The sequence below is a fragment of the Gekko japonicus genome, unplaced genomic scaffold, assembly GCF_001447785.1.
Source record: "Gekko japonicus isolate JY-2015 unplaced genomic scaffold, Gekko_japonicus_V1.1 scaffold100, whole genome shotgun sequence".
Taxonomy (NCBI): Eukaryota; Metazoa; Chordata; class Lepidosauria; order Squamata; family Gekkonidae; genus Gekko; species Gekko japonicus.
Window position 1 is genome coordinate 159364 of NW_015167060.1, and position 25433 is coordinate 184796.

General features: G+C 44.1%; 1 protein-coding gene across 3 annotated transcripts; it reads right to left on the reverse strand.

Annotated features, from left to right (window-relative positions):
* Nucleotides 1-811: 811 nt before the first annotated feature.
* On the reverse strand, nt 812-25336 carry BRD8 (bromodomain containing 8). Of its 3 annotated transcripts, none has more exons than XM_015412510.1 (22): nt 25278-25336; nt 24270-24366; nt 23432-23501; nt 21950-21999; nt 19875-19997; nt 19686-19766; nt 18320-18384; nt 17690-17826; nt 17135-17350; nt 15128-15272; nt 13090-13299; nt 12340-12641; nt 9294-9746; nt 8531-8624; nt 8322-8368; nt 7695-7909; nt 7236-7328; nt 5959-6027; nt 4449-4626; nt 4064-4168; nt 3287-3331; nt 812-1173 (listed from the first exon to the last, which is right to left on the reverse strand). In XM_015412510.1, exons 1-22 carry the CDS (start codon nt 25294-25296, stop codon nt 1114-1116), a joined length of 2874 nt encoding a protein of 957 aa, XP_015267996.1. In that variant the 5' UTR covers nt 25297-25336; the 3' UTR covers nt 812-1113. The 3 variants fall into 3 exon arrangements, with proteins under 3 accessions (XP_015267996.1, XP_015267997.1, XP_015267998.1); XM_015412511.1 differs by having other exon boundaries at nt 25281-25300; XM_015412512.1 differs by lacking the exon at nt 17135-17350.
* Between the last annotated feature and the right edge of the window lie 97 nt (nt 25337-25433).

Genomic DNA, 25433 nt, shown 5'->3' on the forward strand with positions numbered 1-25433 from the left:
CTTCCAGGCATACACACATACCCAAAAAGACAAAAAAAAAAAATTAACAGTGATGGCTTAGATAGCCCTATGATACAAATCAGTATAAGGCATTTCCTTACATTATATTTGAGTTCTGATTTTCTTCTGAGGAAAGAGGACAGATAGAAGCACATGGCACCAAATGATACATGGCCAGTATAGCCAGTGTGCAGGCACATAAAGAGAACACATTCCTTTGGCCTCTGTGCTGCTCCTTCTCCCATAAACCTCAGAACCAATTCAAGTATTGAGAAAGAGCATGGGGGCAGTCCTCATATACTACTACAGACTGCACCAGTGAAAATACAAATTTAAATTCTCCACCAGGTTTTTCCTATATGTATATAGAAAATGAGTATGCCAGTGATAAGACCCTAGTTTTCTTCTCGTCTTTCCACGAGCCGGGTGCCTCTTTTCTTCCTCAAAGAAAAACACCCAAGCATTTGAACCCGCAGTCTGACATGATTCAGTCCAGGAAGGACCACACCCTATGCTACTTCTATATATTTCAACTTGTAGGAACATGTGTGTGTCTGAAGTCATTCAAGATGCCCCAGTCGTTCACAAGAACTGCTCCCTCTTATGGGTCTCCCTTGGCATGCAATTTGCTAGTTCAGAAAGGGGGAGATGCATTCAGGAGCTATTCTGTGTGCCTATGTAGCCTAAATAGAGGGACAGGTTTGTGAACATGAAATAAGGGTATATCAGTGCTTACAAAGTTGACTTTCCCTGTAGATGTATACGAATCAATGCAGCCACACATAAAAACACACAAGCGACTATACAGGATTCTCTACTAGTTTAATATACACATTTACACTCCACTAATACAAAAAATATGTACACTTCACATTACAGTACATAATAGCCACCAGTTGCTAGCTAACAGGAGGGCACTAACAGAGTCCCCGTAGTGCTGCCTTACAACAGGCAGTGGGGTGTTGGCTTTCCCCTGGGATTTCCCGGGTAACGCTACTCTCTTGTACAGACAGCCCAGGGCCAGAAGTTGCCCTTTCCTGTCTGTAGCAGTTTCTGCTCAGCATCAGGAAGGTTCTGATCTTGATCCTTGGGTCAGGTCTGTTGCCTTCTGCTTCATTTCTTCATCTTCATGTCCGCTTCGATAGCACAGCGGCGTCCTCTGGTTCCCCCATCCTAATCAAAATGCAAAGACAAAGGGGAAAGCAAGCGCTGTTAGCAAGCCCTGGGCCAAGGGTGACAGACTGATTGCCATCTGTGTTACCACATGAACAGGCAATGCTGCTCTCCTTCCTAAATGACCCTGTGGCAGTGTTACTCCCCCATGTAATGGTGTGGTGGTTAGTGTGTCAATGGAGGGGAGAAGAGGCAATGGGCAGGTATGCTTCACACTTGCTTGGGGACTCTTTTTTTGGCAAGGATACGGTGCTGCTTTTGCCCCATGTGAAAAGGCCCGAGTTGTTTCCTCAGGTGGGCAGAAGGGAATGCTGGCTAACATACCTGATCCAACTGCTGATCTTTATAGAAGTTCTCTTCCATGTGCGTGGCCCTGGCACTATCTCCCTAGCATCTCCTCACAGTGGCTTTCCATGAGTGTAGGGCAATGAGAGAGTTTACTTCCATCTGCTGCCCTCTCCAATTGGCTGCCTTTCCTCATGGGCTGTTCTGCCTTTAACAGACAAGTGTTAGAAGATGATACAACTCCCCACCCCAGTTATCGTGGGCTGAGGAAAACTGGCTGAAACACTTCCTTGGCAGATCAACAGACTTCTTAATGCAGAAACGTGGTTATTATTGTTATAAGCTTCACTTATGTCTGCCTTTCTCACTGGGACTCAAGGAGGATTACAGATTATTCAGTCCATGGTTGTCTCCACATCTGTAGGAGCAAGTGAATACACCTTTAGTCTCCTTGCTGTGCACACCTTTGTGAATTATCACATTCACTGCGGAGCGCTCGAGGTAGCTGAGGCTTGAACACAGTATTCTGAGAAGTGTGTGAGAAGCCGTGGCTTATATGTCGCTTGCTTTCTCTTTACAAGAGGTGCCTGTTATTTAAACATTCTATTCCCAAGTGGGCAAAACAGCAGGAACAACCCTGCACAATACTTCAAATAACGCAATATGTTTGATAAGTAACAATCAGGCCAATTTTAAAATGCAAACTTTAATTGAGAGCTAGGCCCTGTTCATGGCCACAGGGCTAATCTGTGAGCAGGTCCAGGATCTTAGTTGACAATCAAGACTAAACTACAGGAAATCAGAAGACCTAGTGTATTCTTCACCCTTTTATACAAAATGAAATGAGTCACTGAAATTAGTCTGCTAGTTAGGAAACACCTTTACAAGGCCTGATGAAAAGGCTCAGATCTTCTGATAAGCCTGACATCATGAAGGATAAAAACAATTAGGACTGCACGAAGTGTGTTTTGTTTTGCCATGAATTCTACACTTCATAAGATCTTAATGTAAAATATATGAAGTGCCAGTTTTTCTAGGTAAACCAATACAACCTGATTCCAATGAAACTCTCCAGTATTTTAATAAAGAACCATCTGGGGCAAGCTGCACTGTGTACTTTTACCATTTGGGAGTGGAGCAAACTGTTAGATCTAGGATCTTTTCTATTAGACACAATTTCCCTCTTGAATTCCCCACTTAGGGAGATGCCTGGCCATTCTGATTTCTACAAGGCTAGCCAAAATCTTCTCATTTAGGGAAGCTTTCATGCAAGAGGAATGTGATTGTGGCTAGTGGAGCAGCTTCATTTTAGACACTGTACTGATATTTGCTGACTATTTTAATCCAATGCTGGAATTTTATTATATGTTTATTGTGCTGTCTCATCTCTTTTGGAAAGGTTCTTTAAGAATATATGCTAATAATGCAGGATGTAAATGTTAGCAATACTTAAACCTTATGTAGGATTCTGGAGATGCTATGAGAGACTCTAGGAGAGAGTTGCAAGCCAGTGATATTACTGAATAACACAGACTGCACTGCATTATTTTACCCTCAAAGAAGTATGCAGAAGTAAGAGTCTTGTGATCTACACATACTCAGAACAATAGAAGATGAATTAGGGAAAATAAAGGAAGTGGCCTGCAGCCGAAAGTGACAAAAACCTCCTTTCCTAGTAGTACAATCACCAATAGTACACTGGAGCTAGACACACATCTTGCATTTCAGTGACGTAACTCCAATCCTACAGTAATGTTAGCAAGCCCTCATCACAACATGTTCCCCCTATATAGATATGCTGTGCAAAACTGAGTAATTAAATACTTACAAAGAGAGAAAGAAGAAATGCAGGAGAGCCCATGGGGACACTGTCCTGTTAGTAGACAAACAGAAGGGGTGATCAGATTTGACAAGAACGTGCACCAAGAAGCTAAGTGCCTGGCCTCCACTACAGTTACAATTTAATGCTCAGTCCCACCCCCTCTATGGGGCACTTCTCACACAGCAGACATGCTGAATTACTACAGAAGATACCAAATTCCAGGGGCCACTAGCTTGGCTGCAGCAAGAGCTCCAATACAATGAATTGCCTTCAGCCAGTCCACATTTGTTCTTTGGGGGACACCCAAGGAACAGGAAGCTCCCAGTTCATAAGATGTTATCAGACAGGCTGATAGACTGAACACCAAGCCTCAGTTGGGCTTAGTGCTGGTAGGTGAAATTAATTCATTTCCAGTTATTGATAGGTAAAATTATCTGATTCTGTCTGTCTTCAAGCTCTCCATTCAGATTATTCCCATGGAACTGCCCTTCACAGACTAAGTCATCTCACTTTGGCAACAACCTCTGACCTGAAAAGATCAAGCTATGTACTTTTCAGCTTACTCGACGCTAAAGACTGCTGGAAGTGGGGGTCTGCAACAGCCATCTTCGTTACTGATCAACCCAAAGAAGGCAAGCAAGCTTCTATTCTTAGAGAGACTTTTTAAATTGGATTCCAACGGTACAATAACCCCACCCCTGTGGAGATATATATATAGCAAAAAAATGTATTTAACCATCTCCCCCAAATAAAGCCAAGGATCACCAGCTCATTAGCCCCCACCTTCTCTGAAGCATCTTGTTTCCGAGTGGAATCTCGTCCACGCAGACTTTTTGCACTGATCCCAGACTCAGACGTCTGCATGATCAGCTGTGTGGCTAGAAATTGCTGCAAGAAACCACATAACAGCTATTAGGGTTCTCAACGTGAATGCATGTTAGTGGCTTTGCTACTACAATGTTGGACTTTTCAGTTACTGGTTTGTTTCTAAACCTGCATTTCTTTTGCTTCATGGTAAGTCAGCAGGTTAAGTGATTTCTTTCTATGGGGGTTGGACAAGCCAATGAGACATTCAAGATGCCAAAAGGAGCAGGCCTCTTCCCTAATTTTGATCAGTACCTCCCCACACCAAATCAGGATATGAAGACTGCCCTGACTGTGCCTTTACCTGAATCTGCTCCAAGACATCTCGCTGCATTTCAACAGCCATGTGGTACACATCATGGTCAGAACTGTTGTACATGACAGCATTCTGGAACATTAGCATGATATCTCGTTGGAACTCTGCTGTGGTCCGGATCAGCCCATTTTCAATATTTTTTTTAATGGTTGATAAATCCATTGGCCTGTCAAAAACACAGCAATCAAGTTTTTAGCTTTAGCAATAAGATTTATTAAAAAATACATCTTGAAAAACAAACGGCAACTCTTAAAACTAGCCCATCTCTTTCCTTCTGTATATGCCAAGAATCCAAATCATCTCAATTATTATCTTGATTCATTTTATTACTGCTTTGTGCAGATAACTTAGTCTCCTACTTTATATAATTCCTTACTTGTTTCTCCAGTTTTAAAATTGTTCCATCTTTCCTGGTCCTTTTTTACTTTCTGCTGCTTTAAGCTCAGTTCCTCTGTTACTTACTGCGGTAAGCTGCTCTAAACAACTTTGAGAAGTGGCATATAAATATTTTTAAAGATACACACAAACTAATTGCTCCAACTACCTGACTGTATTGGTGCTAGGCTGAATAGACCTTGCTTCTATTCTGAATGCCACATACTTAATAAGAAGTCAGGCCCGTAGCCATGGGGGGCATTTGGGGGTGACACCCCCCATGGATGAGCCCCGCCCCACCCCAGGAAAATGACAGACCCACCCACCCTCAGTGCGCTGCGTTCCTTACCCCTGCCTGCGGCAGCCTCTCCAGCTCTGCCTGCTGAAGTCGAGCAGGAGGGGAGGGAGAGGGGCGGCCTCACCAGAAGCAGGAAGACCCAGTGATGCTGCTCGGTGGCTGCCCACCGGGGTAAGGAGCTGCGGATGGCACCTACAGAGGGGAGGGGGCTCGTCACTCTAAAAGTGATCTGGCAGAGAAGCTCTGCGGGGAGAGAGACGGCAGCCCGAACGGAGGAGGAGCAAAGCCCATCACAGAGCTGTGTGGCAGGGCAGTGGGTCAGGTCTGTTCTGGGGAGGGGGGCCTCTCTCTGAAGTCCCCAGCAAGGCCAATGAAGGAGCATTTTAGGATTTCTCCTTTGTCTCCCCACTTTCTTCTGCCTAGTCAGCAGCGTTGACTGTGTTCAGCTAGTGCAAAAACTTTTACCCACAGACTCCCAGGCACTAGACCAGAAGTCTGTTATAATTTGGCAAGATGAGACATGCCAGCTTTCTGCAGCTGGCCATGGCTGGGAAGGACTTTAGGATCATGGAGGAGGAGAGCCCAGCCCAGAGCTGTGCAGTGGGGCAGTGGGTCAGGCCTATTCCAGGGGAGGGGTGTGTGTCTCTCATTGGAGCCTCCTTGAGGCTCCAAAATTATTTTATTTATTTTTATGTTATTATTTTTGTGACACCATGCCCCCCCCCGGTGCTCCCCCACCGAAAATATTCTGGCTAAGGACCTGTAAGAAGTCAGTATTGACCTGTAACAGACTGATTCAACATCAGCACAGAAATGGTTACTGACCTCTGTACAATACTGTGGTATCCTGGTGCTATATCATCAGTCACCGGCTGCAAGAAGACATTGGCATATCTGTATAAGGAAACAGGCAGTAGTGAGTCCTTGTAAAATGACATGACTGGCTGCTGAAACCCAAGTAGATACGGGGGGGGGGGGCTGAGATGGCAGCACAGTCCCCAAGTGCAGACGTATTGACCAGTCCCTCCCACACATTTATTCGACACATTAGACCCAAAGAATTTTGCAGTCTGAAAACCCACATTCTGCAACCCGAGTTGCACAAAGAAACTGTCCACATTTTGTCTGCTTTTTTGGACCAGTTCTATCAAACTGGGGAAGCAGAACTGGGACCTGTATAACATTGGGCAGTTGCTGATATAAAAAGTCAGATGCATGAAGTGGGAGCTGTAATTTGTGATGATCTGCTACTCCCCAACCACTAAAAGGCCATTCTAGATAGACTAAGTCTATCAACCATCTTTTCATCCAAAGACACTCTAGAGAGTGTAAATGAAAATCAGATAAGCCAATTCCCCTTTATTCATAACAATCATCCCAACAATGATCGCATCCCTCTTAAACTGAGGTCAAAGGCCTTTTATAAAAGAAAATGTTTGAATTCAGCCTGAAAGGCCTGTAGGGATGGTGCCAACCTCACTTCTTGGGGGACAAAGCTTCACAGTCAGGGGAGGCCCTCCAAAGAGCGCTAGCCAACCTAACCCCAGCTAAGCTAATGCTGTTCATGAATTTTGGGACTTTCTCTGAATTTTCCAGCATGGCCACAAGGGCTTGGTCAAGATGTTGGCATATGAGACACCCTTGGATTCTCAGAATGTCACAGAGGCTGCCAAAAAGCCCCATGGAAATTTCAAATACTAGAGAATTAAAAGCAAGTAGTCTTCTTTTTAGAAGACGAAGAAGAAGAAGAGATTGGATTTATACCCTGCCCTTCACTACCCAAAGGTGTCTCAGAGCGGCTTACAATCTCCTTTCCCTTCCCCTCCCCACAACAGACACCCTGTGGGGTGGGTGGGGCTGAGAGAACTCTGACACAAACTGCTCTCTCAGGAACAGCTGTGCCAGAGCTTGCGACTGACCCAAGGTCACATCAGCAGGTGCAAGTGGAGGAGTGGGGAATCAAACCCGGTTCTCCCAGATTAGAGTCCGCGCACTTAACCACTACACCAAACTGGCTCTCCCAAACACTGATGGCAGGGAGGGCCCTCTCCTTTTACTGCTTCCTGAAACACTGGAGCAGAGTCCTGGGACTGTCAATTTACCTGTGATTGGCTGCCGCTCTCCAAACCAGCATAATTGCTTTTTTCCAAATTTTCTGGGCTTGAATGGCCTCCTGATCCTCACTGCAAACAGAGCTTGAGGAAGAAAAGTATCCATCAGAACAGGACACGGAAAGGTTCCAAAACTAGATCACGACAGGCCGGGTTCTGCTAGGCAACTAAGCAGGACGCCTCACAAAACAGTCCCCACCTGCCCACATTTTTCCATGCAAGTGAAAGAAGGATGGCTCTCTTCCTAGCAGCTGGAGTCTAAACTATGAAGCTCCTCCACACAGCAATACAATTATTCTTTAAGAAATAAAAGCCTTACAATGACAGCAGTCAAAGCTAGTTTACACTACAGACCGATGGGCAAAGGGTTACATTAGTCCTGAACCTCTCAGGAGGCTAGTGGCATGATCTTGAATGTCTATGAGTAGCTGTAGGTTCACCAATACTCACAACTGTGAGGAGGCAGGGCTGCTGGGGATGGAGTCAGCCAGTGTGTGAGACTGCAAAGGTGCATTATGGATACTGAAGCCATCATCGCTCTCACTCACAGGGGGCTCATTGTCCATTTCTGAAAGATACCCCTCACCCTGATCTTCCTCTTTGGGTTCCTCCAGACTGGCAGCCTCGCTGGCACCATCCTCCTCATCCTCTTCACCCTGAGCATCCTGAGGTACAGGATTAAAATTCCAGCGATCAGCATGACCAGCTGCCAGCAACAGCACCTAGGCCAGCCTCCAAAGATGACAGCGGTGGGGAAAACAAGAGGACTCGAGCTACCGCCAGGCCATTCTAGAGTCACAAGGACAAGCATCCCCATCACAGCTAGAAGACATTCTGGGAGAGGCTCTTTTCCGCTAGTGGCAGCCCCTTAAAAGCTACAGGAAAGGCGTGGATCCCTGCTTTGGGAAAGGTTAACTGAGATTTTCCTTGCAGTCTACACTTTGAGTAGTCAGCATACCCTTGAGATGACACCAGGTGTCAGTTCTCGCTACCTTAACCTCTGGACTCTTAACAGCTAGCCACTACTCTCAGCATGCACTTGTCTCAAGTGATTCTAAATTAAACAAGATAAAATACCTTCATCTGGTTCTCAAAAAGAGCTTGGGCTTCCTCCTTCATTGATTCTGGGGAGGAAAAAAACAACAAAGGCTTTACTTTAAGGAGTAGTTACCACTGCTCACCCAGTTTGGAACAGCCACTCACCAGGAGTTCCAGGTCATCAGATATGACCCCTCTCCAATCCCCTAGCAAAGGATCCCATCTCTCCATCAACCCAATCAGGTTACCTGAAAGCTCATATTTGTGGTGAAGGTCTGCCTGTGAGGAGTCTTCACTTGCACTTGGAGCATGTGGAGAGGAAGTCTCATCATCAAGGGGGAGCTAGGAAGAAACATAGAATGCCCTTAAGTATTAGGACCTTTTTTGTCTTGTGCTTACCGTAAAGCCATCAAATGCAATTAAGGGCTATAAAGAAGATAGCAAAAGTAAACTGGCTGCCTACCCAGAAAAGCAATCCACATCCAGCCAACTTATTTCCCAAGGAGCTAACAGATAGCCAGAGCTGTGTGCATGTTGTAGTCTTGTGGGAGTGAAATGAAAATGCAGAATGTGGCACTGGGTGAAGAGTTCAGTGTCTGTTTTTCACTGATTTCAAAAACGCAAACAGAAAAAGAGTACTCATGTGTGGGGGCAGTGCTGGCAGCACCCAGAGAATCTAGAAAGGTGGCTGAGAAAGATTTCTGTGGGGTTGTGGCTTCAGTAATCACTGCCCACCCCCTTGCCTAGCAAAAGCAGAATGACCTGAGCAGCAGCAATGGACAGGTGGTCTTGATTTGCATACAAGCAATGGAATTTGAGACTGCCTGGGTGTTTAATCACTGTTTTATATGTGGTAAACACGGTCTTGAATATGGCCAAAAAATGAAATTGCCAGTTCTCTATTCTATGCCTACTTACTGAAAGGAGCATCAAACCCAGGGCCTCTCTTCCACCCTCTCATTCTTCACTTACCCACCCAATATTCCCATGGAAGCCTCCTCAACCACATACCTCCGTCTTCACTGTGCCATGATGCACTTCCTCTTTTGAAGAGTCCATCTCCATTTCAGAGCTCTGAACACCAGCCACTGCAGCCTGCTCATCCTCAGAGACATGGCCCCTCAGCTCAGGGCCTTCATTTGTTCTGGTCACTTCCTCAGGGCCCAAATGTACCTGCTCCTGTTCTGCAGGCTCGGTTTTTATTTCTGTCCCCAGATCCCCAATGCTCATTAGATCTCGGATCCCCTTCGCTTCCGATTCGTCACAGTCAGCTCTCTCTTGCTTTATGGTCACAGCCATCTGAGGAATCTGATTCTGCTTCTCATGCTCCTGCTGGATTGGATGTTCTCGTTGGATTGGATGCTCCCAGGGACTAGTCAGTGACTGGGGATCCTCGATCTCTTCACAAAAAGACAAAGCAGCCTCAACTGCTGCTACATCCAAGACTTCAGGATGGTCATCCACCTATACCAAAGCAATAACAGACCATGACATGTGGCTCCAGGAGCACCCAGCATCTGAGGCTAGACAGGTGGCAACCCAAGGAAGGGCCTTCTCAGTTATGGCCCTGAAATGTGGCAATTCCCTCCCCAGGGAGACCTGTCTATCACTCACTATAGTTACCTTCTGCCAAGGGGTAAAGACCTTTCTGTTTTGTTTGGCATTCTCTTACTGACCTTCCTTCCTGTTTACATTTTTTAACTGTTCTCTCTCTGTATGTACATATTATTTGTAAAGGTTGGTTTTAAAGCCTTCGGTTTGCTGCCTTAAGGACTGAGGGAGAAGTGGGATCAAAATGTTTTTAAAACTAGAAGAGTAAAGCACTTGCAGACAAGGCAGCAGAGGCTACACCTCTTCTGTTCTAAAGGTAACTATAAGAATAGCAAGGCAAGGCAAAAAAAAAGAAGAAACATTTTTAATCACAAGATTTCCCAAATCAGGCAATACTATTGTAGCAGGCTGGGTGGGTCAAGGCATTAAGGGCTTGCTAAGCAGCTGTTTACAGCTGTGGAAGATTATAATGGGTGTGAAGCTTCCCTCTGAAAGCCAAGTTATTCTCACTGTTGACAATACATTTCCAGGTCCACCAAGGTTAGGCACCCTGTATGCCACATAGCAACAGGCTACTATCCTCTCTTTATCAAAGCCAAGGCCAACTCTTCTTTGTTGCATATCTGAAGTCCCATCCCAAGAAGTTTCCCTGGCATACATATTCAAGTCTGACATTCCTGAATAAAGTGAAAATGCATCACTAGCTCATGTAGTGCATCATCATGGCTATAAGACAACCCATAACAAAAAATTATACTTCAAATGAAATATCAGGTTGACTAATCCAGACTGACGTTTGCTTTTTAAAAGAAGCAGCCAGAAGGCTGCCTTGCAAAGGCTACACAAACGGCTGAAACCAAAATCTGAACGAAGAATACAACCACCCCAGGATTGTTTTAACCCAGAGACTGAAATCCAGCCAAAATAAGTGCTACGAAACTTTCAAAAGGTGCTCAGGCTTAACCAATTCTCAATATGAAGGAAGGGAAATCCATACTTAGGGGACAGACATGAAAAATGCCTCTCCACGTATCTTTGACCATGCATTTTTGGCAGAGAATACAGGCGAGAAAGGTCTCTTCATCAGGCTCTATGAACTACTTGCCAGACTTACCATGGTGAGTCTCCTGCCCCCATTGCTGGCAAGTGCAACAAGTCCCTGCCCTTTCCCTGAACTTGGAGGTGGGGAGGGGGCAAGAGATGGCTCTGACCTTGTGCTACACTTTGAAGATGCTCCAAGCACCTCTTAAGTCAGATGTCAGTGACAAGACCTTCCCCTGAGTTAGGGAAGGGGTAGTTGTGCTGACCACAAAGTCCAACCAAAATTTACAGACCTTTCCTGTTGGTCACCTTCACGGCCCGTTCACAAGTTACAGAGTCCATGTGGCTGGCTGACACATGTGATCTAGGAATTCCCCATCTGAAGCTCCCGATTTGGATTGGAACCACAACACATGGGAAGAACCATTTAAGTCTACCCCTTATCACGCCATTTTCCATTTTCCCAACCTGAAATGTCCTTGGAAGCCTAGGTTTGCTCCGTTGGGGAAACTGACGTGCAGCCAGCAGCATACCTAAGTTTATCCAAAGGGCAAACAGCAGCTCCCTGGGTCCGCTTCAGGTTGGGGAAACAGTAACAGGGGGCGGGCTTAAGCACTTGCTCTCCCTGGACATCATAGTCACATACTTCGGAATTGAGTTCCCAGTGGGGAACTCCCAGTGTCATCTGACTAAAAGTGCCACCTGATTATGCATGCCATAAGGGCACTGTAACATGAGAAATGTGTGTGTTGACTTCATTGTCTGTGCGGACGCAGATCCACCTGGTATTGCACGAACTGCACCGGCTGCCTATTGAGTACCGGATCTGTTTCAAGGTGTTGGTGCTTACCTTTAAAGCCCTATATATGGCCAGGGGCCTGCATATCTGCGAGACCGCCTCTCCCTCTATGAGCCCTGAAGGACTTTATGATCTGCCAACCAGCATCTTCTGGTGGCCCCCGGACCCAGGGACATCCACCTCACCTCGACTAGAGCCAGGGCCCTCTCAGCCCTGGCCCCTACCTGGTGGAATGAGCTCCCATATGAGATCAGGGCCCTGTGGGACCTTTTACAATTACACAGGGCCTGCAAGATGGTGCTCTTCTGCCAGGCTTTTAACTAGGGCGACGGGTGTCCCTCCCTCTCTATTGGGCCTTCCCCCAGTGGGTCAGAACTCCATTACCATCTAAGGACCAAATCTTGAAAGAGATGACGTCTGTGAGGCTTTAACTTTAGCTTGCACCGGACGAATGATGTTGTTGTATTTTACTGGTGTTTTAACTGTTTTAATTTTTGTATATTGTATATAGTTTACTAAATTTGATGGAACCTGCTCTGAGCCTGCTATGCGGAGAGGGTGGGCTATAAATCAAATCAAGTAAATAAATAAATGAAAGGAGTTAATGAGGAAGAAATGTCCTGGGGAATCAGGGAATTCCTTAAAGCTGTACACATAAATAATTACCTTGTCCTCAATTATGGCTATGATATCCCCAACGGTCTCAAAGTCCAGTTCTTCCCCAGTGTAGGAAGGCTCTTCCCCTGCATAGGAAACTGCCATATCCATCTTCTCAGCCAGATCAAGGTCTTCCTTCCCATCCATGCTGTGGTCTTTGGAAGTCCCTACAGCAACGGATGCCCCAGAGCCCAGGCATTCTTTCTTGATGGAATCAATGATCATGGAAATTTCACTGCTGTCCATTGACACTGTCACAGAGTGAGGATCGGGCACTGCCTCCATGGAAACACACGCGTTGGGCTGACTCACTGGACAAGAGTGACAAGTCAAGTGAAAGCCTGGCAGCTGCAGCAACCAGCAGCGTGGGTCAGATCAAGAAATCAAAAGCATTCTACAGCCCCAAATCAAAAGCACATACAGGGTGGCGTCCCCTCCCCACTAATAATAGATGGATTCAATCAGGAACTCTTTGCATCGTAGCCTAGCTTAATCCCCATCACGCTCCTCATCCCAAACCATCCTTCCTTCATCTACTCCTGTATTCTGACTGGAACCCCGAGTGCTTCTTCTTGACTATATCAATACCATTATCCGCCCCTCCCCCCCCCACTGGCACAAATTCCCTCTGAGTCTTGGGATCAAAACATTTTGCTACTGATACGAGATGGCCGAAGCCCCTGTTCATACACCCCTTCTGCTGACCCTAAAATAAATCTTCTTTAAGGCAGCAAGTGACATATGACTGCAAAGACGCACCTGACGCTACACTTTCAGAAGTGGCAGTTGGTGGCACAGCAGCTGATGCTGGTAGTGTGGGCACCGTGACTATAGTTGTCTGAGACACAGATTCTACAGGGGGAGGCAGAAGTTTGGCTGGAGGTTCACTGGTGACAGCAGAAAAGGAAGCAAGCGATGTGGTGAACTGTGCTGGACCAGCTTCTAAAAGGCGGGAAAGAGTAGGACCACCTAACAAAGTATGAACAGAGGAAAGGCACATTAGCCAAGAAGCAACAACTACACAGGCCAACAAAGCAAGCAAACCCTGGGCTCTTCAGAGAATCCATGCTCCAGGGCTGTAAACTATGACACATCTGCAAAACTGGATATAAACAGCAGCTTTCAGAGTCTGTTGATGTCCCTAGCAAGTCCCAAGGCAACTAGGATTTCAAAAGTCAAACCTGGCAATACTTGACATCATTAATAAAAATCCATTATGCACCAAATCTGGGGTAAATCCCCCCCCCATTATTAGCCCACTGAACAATGAAGAATATTTGTGCCATATTTCTTGATTTGCTTATTCACATTCCAGCATTTGGAGGCTTCAAGTATTCATGGAACATTGATGTGTATTAAATCGTTTAAAGGAAGCAAGGGAAGGGTAGGTTATAGAGTGATGCACATGGGACAGCAGGATAAAAAAGGGAGCTACAAAAGGCTATTTCTATAACCTCTGACTAGCAGATGACCTGCCCAAGTCTTCTTCTGGCTCCTGAGGCTTCAGCTGACATGGCTGGGTCTAGAAATACTGCTGGTACCAGTGCTGAGGATCTTTTGGGCAATGATTACAGATCTTTCCCCACTTTCCTGATTTCCCTGGTCAGACATGGCTGATGAGAAGAGGGAGAAGCGGGAAAGATTCACAACCACCAGCACCTTCCACTGACAGATCATTGGATCCACCCTGTGGATGTCACCTTTTAAGTATACTTACTTTAATATTTCTATGTTCTTTAGTAAATTTCTCATACTCTATCATGGTAATATGATTACTTATTTTTGAAAGGACCAAGGAACCTGAGAAATCAAATTCTCCATCGGAGTCAAGATTCTGTTGTATCAGGTATATAACAGACTAAGTTTGATACAGAACTCTAAAGACAGGGCTGTGTATACATTGTGCTGACAATGCCCTGAGTCTGGCAGCATGGAAAATTGTGTAGCCAGTATAAGATACAAACACTGACACAATTTGTGGGAAGAATAAGAGGACTACACAGACATTCACAGCACACCAGGGCCACTAATATCCCCGCACTCCTTTCCCTCACCCCTTCAAGCATCTCTTGAGTTCTGCAAACACTACTCACATTTACACTTATTTTCATACCTTTGCAGGGCTAGAAAATGTCATTTAAAATCAAAGGTCAAATTCCCAGGCTACTTAAAACTAGACACTTCACAATCGACAAGAACAACAAAAATATGTCCTCAGACCCAAAGACCAATCAAAAAGACACACTCTACAGGTAGGAAAAGGAAACTGGAATGGGTGGGAAATTAAAAAAGCTATGCCCAACAGGGTCAACCATGAGAGAAAGACATTCTAGGATTACCTAAGAGAGAGATGTCTGAAGAAGTGCTTTGAGTACAAAGAAGTGGCAGAACAAATACCAGTAAGAAGAGAATCCCAAAGATAAAGAACAACAACAAAAAAGAGAAAAAGGACAGGACAGAAAGGAAGCATGGTGTGGCTGAACAATGCAAATATGTACCACAGGACTGAAGGGAACACGCAGCTGAAGGAGGATGAGAAGCTGGTGAGCAGAGGGATTTAGAGAAGAGAGAGTTCTAAACTGAACATGGAAGATAAATGAAAGCCATTCACAAGACAGGAATGACATAACCAAAGCCACCAACAGACACAATCTCTCCTCTAGAACTTTGTCTGTTTTTCAGGGCCTCTCTTTCACAGAATCAAAGCTTTTTCTAAAAAAAAAAGCTATGAGCATGCCCAGCAATATAAAATAGCAGGAAGAGGAAAAACAATAACAGTAGCATTCTCGAGACTTACCAGAAGCAGCAGGAGATGCAGGAACGGTCGTAGAAGCTAACTGCATCTCACCACCATGCAGCACTGGAAGGACCCCTCCCACATCAAGGAGGATACCAGAGCTGCTTGCATGACCAGAAACCACTGTCATCTCGCTCTCACCAACCTGCCAAAGGACGGAAGATACTTATATGTTAAAAATCAACTGCCAGTCTACTCCAATGCTGTACACGCAATATCAGGTCTCTCCTCCATACCCAGCCACAGTATTTCATGACCCAAATTAAACTTTTTCCAAGCACTTACTATCACTCTGTTGACACACTCATATCCTCGGTTACCTGGTAACACAGAATCAAGGTGCTCTGCCATGTGGACAAAGCCAACACAGTACAGATGCCAGAGGGCAAGCTGAACCAATTTTTTTGTCTTATTTCTGTTCACACAGAGAGGACACTGTACCTCTCACAAGGGACTTACATGCTTGTTGTCGGAGCTCCCTTAACTTGTTTAATTAAAATGCTACAACCCTCCCAACTCAAAAATTCATCCCAAAAAGAAAAAAGAAAGATTTTAACATTCAGGGGTTTTACTTGGAAACTCTAGGAGACTTTTCCCAGACATCTCCCTAGCATGCAAAAGAAATACAAAAGGGGATCAGGTACGCCACCAAAAGTCACAGGAGGTAAGGCATAACTAAGACATATATGCTAAAATAAACCCTGGCTATCCTGTATATAGCAAGAGCATGATCCTCCCCTGTGCAAAGGTGTGGTATCCACAAACAACGGATCCCCTTAAGGCCCAGAGATTTCAACCCCCTCCCCCCAATTTATGCTTGGGAATGCCATGCAGGCAGCACAAGTTACCCCTGTAATTCACAGCTCTCTTCCCCCATCCCCAGTGTGTGCTCCCCCCCCATATCCCATAATGACCTGTAAACAAGCTCCAAGGGTGGGCAAGGAAGGGAAGGTAGTGGGGAAACAGAGAGCTCCAACGAGCCCTCTGTAGATCCTTCTGCATGCAGCTACTGTGCCCATGCAGGAGGAAGGATCGCAACCTACATACATTAAAAATATGACATCCAAACCACTGCAAATATGGACGTTATAAAATATGTGAATAGTGAGGAAATGGTTGTCTAACCATGAAAGATCACCTGTATTAATGCATAGATTCTGGCGTCGTCTTTTCAATATAGCTGATACATACTATTTCATTTTAATACATGCTCCTTGATTAGTCCCTTCTTCTCCAGTGTCAATATCATATTAATGATGGCAGAATTTATTTAAAGCACTTCTAGGTGGGCTTACAATACGTATAAATATTTAAAATGGGCCAAGATGAAGCATTCAATGTAGTGGTGTAGATCTCTTGAAGGAGAGAGCACTGGAAGCCCACGTAAGAGCAAGACGTAAGTATTATAAATCAAAAAGGAAACAGTGAATAACAAATCAATGGCATGAGCAATCTGCAACTGCATTTCTTCAACAGGCTACATACGGCCACAGCGGTAGCACCTTGGTTACAGGCACGAATCATGAGCTAGATATTCCTGGCTCAAATATTGCATCAGCCACAAACTCACTGAGAACAGAATTCGGAAAGCCTCTTTCCCTTTTTTTCTCTGCAGTGTAAGCAAAGCTCTTTGTGTGCCTAGAAAAAGTGTGCATAAGTATTGTGCTCCTGGCTCCGCAATACATGAAGATGCCTTACACCAAGTCAGACCACTGGTCTATCAAGGTCAATATGGCCTACACTGACTAGGCAGCAGCTCCCTAGGACTTTAGGGAGAGGCTTTTCACATCACTGCTACCACATCCTTTTACCGGAGATGCTGGGGACTGAAGCTGGGATCTTACATAAGCCAAGCATATGCTCTATCTCTGTGCCATGGCCCCACCCACAAGCCAGACATCTACGCTTTCCCTTTTCAAAGCTGTTTGTTCGTTTTGCCCTTTGTAGTGGAAGTCAGTCACAGAGATTCACCAGAACTATTGCATATAAAAGCAGTGAACTCCATACCAGCCTGGGGCTTGTGGGCAGGAGGCTGCCTTTCTTCAGCAGCTCTGAAAGCAGAGGAGAAGGAGGCGGAGTTGCTTTCTGTCCTAGCATCTTTTTCTGGGCTGAATCATCTGTGACTGGGGTCATGGGGGCATCCAGTGAGGTGGAGCCCATAGGGGTGTCAGGGATCCCAATGAAGGAGGCAACTGGGGTGTTGGGCAATGTCCCTGGAGTTACCTGAGAAAGAGAAAAACCACACTGTTCAATGCCACATCCTCATCACCTTGACAAGTCCCACTGACTCCTCCCACCAGGGCCAATGACCCAGCAAACCCCAAGCACCTCCTCCATCATTGCTCCCCTTAACCCTTTTGTGTATCTCTGCCTTGATATTTCTACACTAACCAAAATATATTCCACTTCCTTGCCACAAAGCAGACTTTGTTCTCTAGAAAAGCTGTCAACATGGGGGACGGGGTGTTTAGATTGTGGAGAAAGGCATATAGCCCATCTGGTCTCGGAGAGCTGTACAGATGTCTGCATATTATAGGTTTCTCTTTTTTGCCAAATCCTTACCCCTGGACTAGCCTCTTCCACAGTGGGCTGAGACAAATCCCCTAGAGTGTAGTCTCCTCCTGGTGAAGTTGAGCCTGCTGGAGAGCGGACCATCATTCCTGGCATTCTTCGTGATGGATTCTTAATTGCCTGACGAGCTGGAAGGAAATTGAATTCCACAGCTGTAGTCCAGAGACAGTCACATTGAGAAATAGGAAATCCCAACACAACATGAGATGAATGTCAACCACCAAATCAAACACTGAGATGCAACAGTTATACCTTGAATCCCAGTGGCTACTCACTTCATAAAGATTCTGAATCTGGTACTGGTAGCAAACTTCCTAGTATCTAACGAAAACACTGACCACTAGTCTCCATCTAACAGCTTTTTTACTGCTAAAAGAACAGCCCTGGTATTCTTAGGGCTCCCCCTTCAAAATCTGTGGTCCAGCTCTGCAAGCTTGTGCGGTGGCATATGTACTGTTTTCTACAAACACTGGAAGAGCCTATGGAAATTATACTGATCAAGTATTTCTGTAGGCCTCTTTCCTTTCTATCTGGATTTTACCACCCTGATTTTCATCCTAAATATACTCATATACTCATGAGCCAAGTTACAGAATAGGCAAACAAAGAATCTCAGCTAACCTTGATAAGCAGCATCGGTAGCTTTCCTCTTCACCTCTGCCTCCTCTTCTTCCATTCTTTTTTTCCTAAAGAAATCCAGCAGACCTCAAAGTAACTGAGTGCTAATTGATCCCTTCCCATCAATTCTATGAGTTACATAGATCAGAGTATTTATAAAACAACAACAAACTCTTGAGTATAATTTGTTATCCATGACCTAAGAAGTCAGCAGGTCAGGTACCAGAACCATTGTCCAGAAACCTTCCTCAAAGCTTTATTCCAAAGGAGGGCTTGGAAGACAGTGCAAACACTGAAGAGTCCCCCCTATCCCAGTCTGTGCAACAACCTTCCTCAAAGCTTTATTCCAAAGGACATGAGGGCTTGGAAGACAGTCCAAACACTGAAGAGTCCCCCCTTTCCCAGTCTGTGCACCATGGGCTTAGAACTACAGCAAAAGCCTAAAGAAGGATGACACAATGGTCAATTAATTGGTCTAATATTGGCAACATTCCATGAAGCGAAGAATGCCAGTTGATTACATTTTTCTTTCACTGAAATGCTTTTTGTTAGCAGCAACTGCATTTTGCTGAACAGCTACTGTAACTTTTTGTTCTTTCTGTTTTAATGTCATTACTCTTGAAACCACAGGCTGACCCTGGTGCTTTAAGGTAGATACTAGAGGGAAGAACTGTTAATCATTCACACGAAAAGAAACCTTACCAAACATTGTTAATTCACTACAATTTCATTCAAACTTGAACTTATTGAGAAGCAGCGGTTAATTCACTACAATTTCATTCAAACTTGGTGAACTTATTGAGAAGCAGCAGCTGCATGCATACATTACTTTTAACTAGCGTTAAGACACGATATGCATTTTTAACTAGCATTTTAACTGCTCCATTTCTAATGCAAACTATGGTTAGAAACTAACTCTAATTTAGAACTGCAGATTATTTGGCATGTGAATGGGACTAATACCACAACGCATGACCCCCTGCATTCATATGTCACAAGTGACCAGTTCGTTTCTAACTGAGATTCTCAGGGCAGGGGAGTGGAATGGGTAGAGAAGGGAGGTATGCATATAAGCCTGGCAAACCATGCCAGCTAAGAGTGACAGTGGAATACAGCCAATGAAATTAATTTATCTCTGTAATTGACATAAGAATCAAATATGTTAATCATTTACATATCTGTTCTCAAAGAGATTATGCTTTTTAAAAACTCAAAAAGTATCTGACAAGCCAATGCTTAGCTCTAAACCCAAGCAGAGTTCCCTTTCAGATTCAACCTTGAAGTTTAGCAGTTCCAGTGAACCAAGCCCTGGGACTCAGACATGCAATCCCAGAGAGAACTGTTACAGGGAAATAATAAGATAACCCACATAACAATGTCATTGTACAGTTCCTCCAGTCTGTGGTCCACGTGCCCCGCCTGAATCAGTTCTGCATCCCTCTTCAGCTGCCTGCAGGGACAACACAAACAGAAGTCACATTCTATGTCATTATCAACCCATCCTGAAGCAGTCAAGCTGATCAAAAGCTCTCTACATTATAACTTATCAGGTAGATACCTGTACTTCTCTTGTGCCTCCTTAATCATCTTCTTCAGCTCCTCAACCCGTTCTGCTGTCAGTTTTCTCACAATAACATCTTCCACAGTTTCTACCACCTCTCCTTTCTCACCACGCTTTCTTCTACACCAAAAAGAAGGGGAAATAATCTAGGGACTATAAGTGACAACCAGTCCTACCAGACACAGTAGCTTTTCTCCTCCCCAAGCCCACCGCTCTGCTGTTCATGCCCATTACTTGTTCTCCTTTTTGGTCTTCTGCGACTGACAGGAACTGTTATATTAAAAGATTAGTTTGTACTTACATATTCAACTACAGCTCTTAGAGCACATCCCTATATGCCCTGATTACTTGAAAGTAAGTCTTATTTCCCCCCCCCCAATAGTATCTTTTAAAGATTTTTTTAGTCCTATTTTTCCCCAAGTCAGCATGCCTAGGATCACTGCTTCAGACAGCCACTTTGAATTGCTATACTGAACGGTGGAAACTATGCCTCAGGCATTTTAAGAGGCCTGCTTCCCCAATCATTGTAAAGAATGTAGGAAACAAACAACACACACAATTCCGTCACACGGCAAAAATCAACACATACAAGAAACCTTTGCAGCTTTAGGCTTCCCCCATTCTTTCTTAAAGTGTGTGCCTAGATTCACCTCCCAGTACTTCAAGGGTTATATGTATCTGAGTGATCCCCGCATCTGCTTCAGAACTGTAGCTTTAAGAAGAATATTGTCGAGGTAAGCTGCCAATCGCCTTTGATAAAATCAAATTAGCTGGCCATTCTTACATAATCGCTTTCATAAGATGGCTGAACCACAACCCGTTTCAGCCCCCAGTGTTCATATAAAGATTTGCATTTGGGCCCTGACCTGGATAGCCCAGGCAAGCCCGATCTCATCAGATCTCGGAAGCTAAGCAGGGCTGACTCTGGCAAGTACTTGGAAGGTCAAGCTCCAAGGAATACCAGAGGCAGGACGCAGAGACAGGCTAAACAATCCACCTCTCTGAAAAACATCCAAACTCCCAGTAGGGGTCACCAGAAGCAAGCAAGCATGCGCACACACACCTTTGTATTTTGGAGTCTTGGAAATGTTACTGTGATAGATGTATCAGAATTTACATATGATCAGGACTTTACAATATGTTCCTATGAAAAGACAGTAGTAATGCTGAGGGCCATGTATTCCCAGTGCTCTGCAGTGTGGTATAGTTACTACTCAAACTAGACACTGAGAGGGTATTTTTAGGTTCCAACTACTAGTCCATTCTCTCTTCCAACACAATTCTGGGTTTTGATTCCCCCCACTCCTCTGGTTGAGGGTGGCATGTCCTCTGAATAAATATGGAATCAACTTTTGAAATAAGATATCTTTGTAGATTTTGTGCATACACTCACATTTCTACTAGGACATTAACACACACATACACACAATTTTAACAAACAAATGAAAGCAGGAGGGATGTGAAGCATACTGTTGTCTATGAGGCAGAATGAGTAAACAGTAAGATTCTGATTACAACATGACTGCAAGGAGTATGAAAGGAAGAAAAAGATTGTCAAACACACTGGCCACAAAAGGAATCACCAACCTGTACCTTTTGTAAGAATCACAAATATGTTGACAACAGGGATAGCTGCTGACAGTATGCCATAGCAACACTGTTAGAGCAACTGGGGGGGGGGCATTCTTCAAACCCATCTTGGCATAAAAAGCCTTAAACTTCACAAGATCATCAGAAATCAGGATAGAAGGAAAGGGGGGGGGGGAGGCAGTAAAAAAGCCAGTGTAAGAAAACTGCCCAAACAAATGAACACATTAGAAGAAGTAGAGGAGAGGGAGATAGGTTATGACTAACTGCCTCATCTTTGTATGTCACCATAGTATTCAACTATGGGCCAAACTTAACCCAAAAGATGGTCTGGAAGCATGTTTCGTCTTCCATGTCCAAGATGCCATTCCAGTTCTAAAACAGCTATAGCATTTGTTAACACAAAGTATCTTCCTTACACTTTGAACCCCTGCCCCATTATAAAGAAAAAGAAAACAAACATCATATGATTTGGCCTTACTCACTTAGGTGTCTCTGTTGTCTCCAGGAGCTCAGAATACTGGGATGCACAGTGCTAGAAAAACACAAACAATTCTCAGAGAACAATAAATGACACACACTTCTAAGCATCTTCATACTCTGTAGGGTGCATGTAGGGGCTTGGTAACAGGAGATTCTAGGGAGTCGTTTTAGGAACTGCAAGTAGGGATAGCCTGCAGAGCTTCTACACTCCATAAATGGGAGGCGGAGCAGCAACTGGCCATGATTCTATTGGTAGAAAGGGCCAATTTCTACATGGTGCACTGCTCGCAGAAACCAGTCTGGAGTGGGAGAAAAATACTTGTTCCACAGAAATTTAGATGTGTCCTCTGCACATCTGATTTACATGCAATCCTATACAGTCTAAGTCTATTGAGATCTGCAAAGGACTGCATGGTCAGTGAGGGATTGTGTGGAATCAATCTTGTCACACTGGCTGCTGGAAGGATAATAGGCTGCCTTTTTCCATTTTCCAATATGACTGACAACAGCTGGGAAATGCTCTTTGCACTCACTTCCCTCTACAGCAGTGGCATCCAAGTTTTTTCAGTGGTAGGCCACATGATCTACGAGGCTCTGCACTAAGCATGTGGTCCTAAATAACACCAACGTGGCAACATAGTCCCTAAACATCAGAATCCAGGGGGTTTATGTTTGGCATATAAATACTGAACATGTCTCAGGCATGAATTACAGGCATTAGGGCTTTATTCATATCTGTTTTCCTTTTGTCAGTAATTCTTTATAATGCTCGAGTTTTATGATGTAACTGTAGTGGAATATAATTCAAAATCTTTTGCTAAAAATCTTGGGCAGGCTATATTTGACCTGTAGGCTGCATGTTGGACACCTGTGCACTGCAGGAAGCACCTGGAGAGTCCTCAGCCTGTCACACTACTTATTGTGGCCGCTGAAAGGGTTTAATAATACCTAGAGATGTAAAAATTGAAGCCATGAGAAAAAGACATTTTTGTGGAATTTTTTTTTGAAAAACTGAAATATATGCAAAATTTACTTTCCTATCAAACTTAAACTTTTTACTGATTGAACAACATAGGATGGGTTTATATAAAATTCATATGTGTTTATAAAAAATTGTACTACCTCAGTGCTCCCCCAAATTTTCCAGTTCTTCCACTGAAAAAGCTGAGAGCCCTCGAGATCTTTTTGTGCTGTACATTTGGAATGAGTGAAATGTTTTGTAAGATAAGGTTTTCCTTACTCTAAAAGAGAAAATATTTTGAAGGAGTTTTCAGTGCTCCCTCAAAATTTTCCATTGGAAGAAGAGGAAAAAACAACAACTTTCCTTCTGAAGATTTTCTGGGTCTCCCCCGCCTCCACGTCTTCACATCCCTACCACCTAGCTCAGCATGGAGGCAGGTCCACACAATGTGTTCTTGGGCAAATATTTCTCAATAATGAAATGAAAGACCATTCTGCGCAGTGGGCAAATATAAGCACCAAACCTTCTGAGAAAACCAATCAGGTGGGCGGCCTGGCTCTGCAAAAGGTTTGATTGCTCTGCTGACAGACACCCTATAGGAGAAAAAAAAAGGCAGAATTAAGATTTACCTTCCTTTTACTGGAAAGATATAGCAGCGAAAAGCTCATGTTGGGTTCATTATCTGGGGGAAGCATGGAAACATGCTTATTTATATCCCAGCTCAAAGAGCTCGGCAACTAATAACAGTGCATTAATCAAAAATCCTTCCTCTGCATTACACTAACACTCCCCCCTATATCCTATTCCTAGCTACTAAAATCCAGATTAACCATTATTAGATGTTCAGAAATTCCAGCTGCTCGCATGACTCCAAATTATTCCATAAGCCAAGAACTAGACTAAAAAAGGAGTTCCACGCAAATGATACCTAAACAGCTACAATGAGAACTGCTGAAAAATTGTTCTAAATTCAGGCTCAGAGCCTCATGAGCATAATCTCATAGCCTTCAGAGCAATTTTTATTAAAAACACTTCAAGCCAAAGTGAACTAGTTAACAAAATGGTTTGAAGGATCTAGTTGTCATTATTGTTTTATGTTGCCAACTATCTAAATCAGTGTAAATGATACATAACTCAGCAACATTCAGACAAATATGGATGTAATTGCTTATCTACTTCTCATTAAGATAGTTTTGCATAGCAAGCTTCTCCCCTTCAATTGCTATCAATATCACTAACTCTACTAATCAAGTCAAGCCTGTGTGCAGGCAGAATAATAACCATTCAAGTATTTCCTAGGACACCTCCTGGAAGAACACATAACAGCAAGTTCTCACTAGCATCAGCCACACGTGTCTCACCAGTTCTGGTCCCCACTCCGCATGACAGAAGAAGCCAAGCACAGCTTCTCCCGGATAGACCATGGCTCCGTAGGTCCAATACTCAGCAGCTTGTGCTCTGATAGGGAAGAAAAAAACAAGCAGCAGTGTTGACCTAATCACATACCCCAGAAAGGGATTCTTCTGAGTAGCACCCCATCTAACCTCAATTCATGCCACCTCCCAGACTCAATGGTTACTTCCTCAAGCATTTTTCATACATGTGGGAATGAAGTAGAAGAATACTGAGATAACAGGGCTAAATAAATAAATAAACCTACAGATGTGAAATCTGTATGTTCTCCTATATTAAAAATTCACTACAAACAGAAATGTAGCACAGCATGCAAAGTTATGAAGAAGATCTGTTCCCTCAGCTGTGCTAGTCTTCTGTTTGCACACCATTTTTCAATGACAACTGGAATCCACCACCACTAATCTGGAGAAAGGAGGTCCATTCTACCACCCTGTTAACAACTAATTTTCCTACAAACTAAAAAAAAACACAACACAACATAATAACACTTCTCAAAACTCTTGCGGACATATCACTTCACAAGTAATCCATAATTGGAGAGCCCCTCTCCTATGATTGGCATTTTTTCTTTTAAAAGGAAAGATTCTGCACCAACAAAAGCAGATATTTGACCAATTAATTTTTGCTTTGCACAGAGATACAACGATCCAAAAGACTAAGCTTGTCTTGTTTCATAAATGAATGAAGCTACCCTATACTGAACACTAGTTTACCAAGACCAGGTATTATCTATTCTGACTGGACAACAGCTCTCCAAGATGCCAGGTGAAAAATTTTTAGATCACCTATTGCCTGTATTGGGATTGAACCTTACACATGCAAAGGAAATACTCTACAACTAGCCTACAGCTACTTCCCATAGCTATCACAAACACAGAAACCTTAACTTTTAAAAAAAGCAATCTTTTACCCTGCTAGAGCCCCACCCACCCTAAAGAAAGCCCCTCACTCACTACCCGTCCCAGCTGCCATTTTCCTGAAGAAACAACCAGACACGGTGCTTGCTGGGAAACAGGCTATTATGCCTATAGCGCTTCCTTCCGGCTGAACAGTGGGTGGTACCTTCTTCTCAGAATCGCTTTCTTATTGGTTGTTTGAGGAGAAAAGCC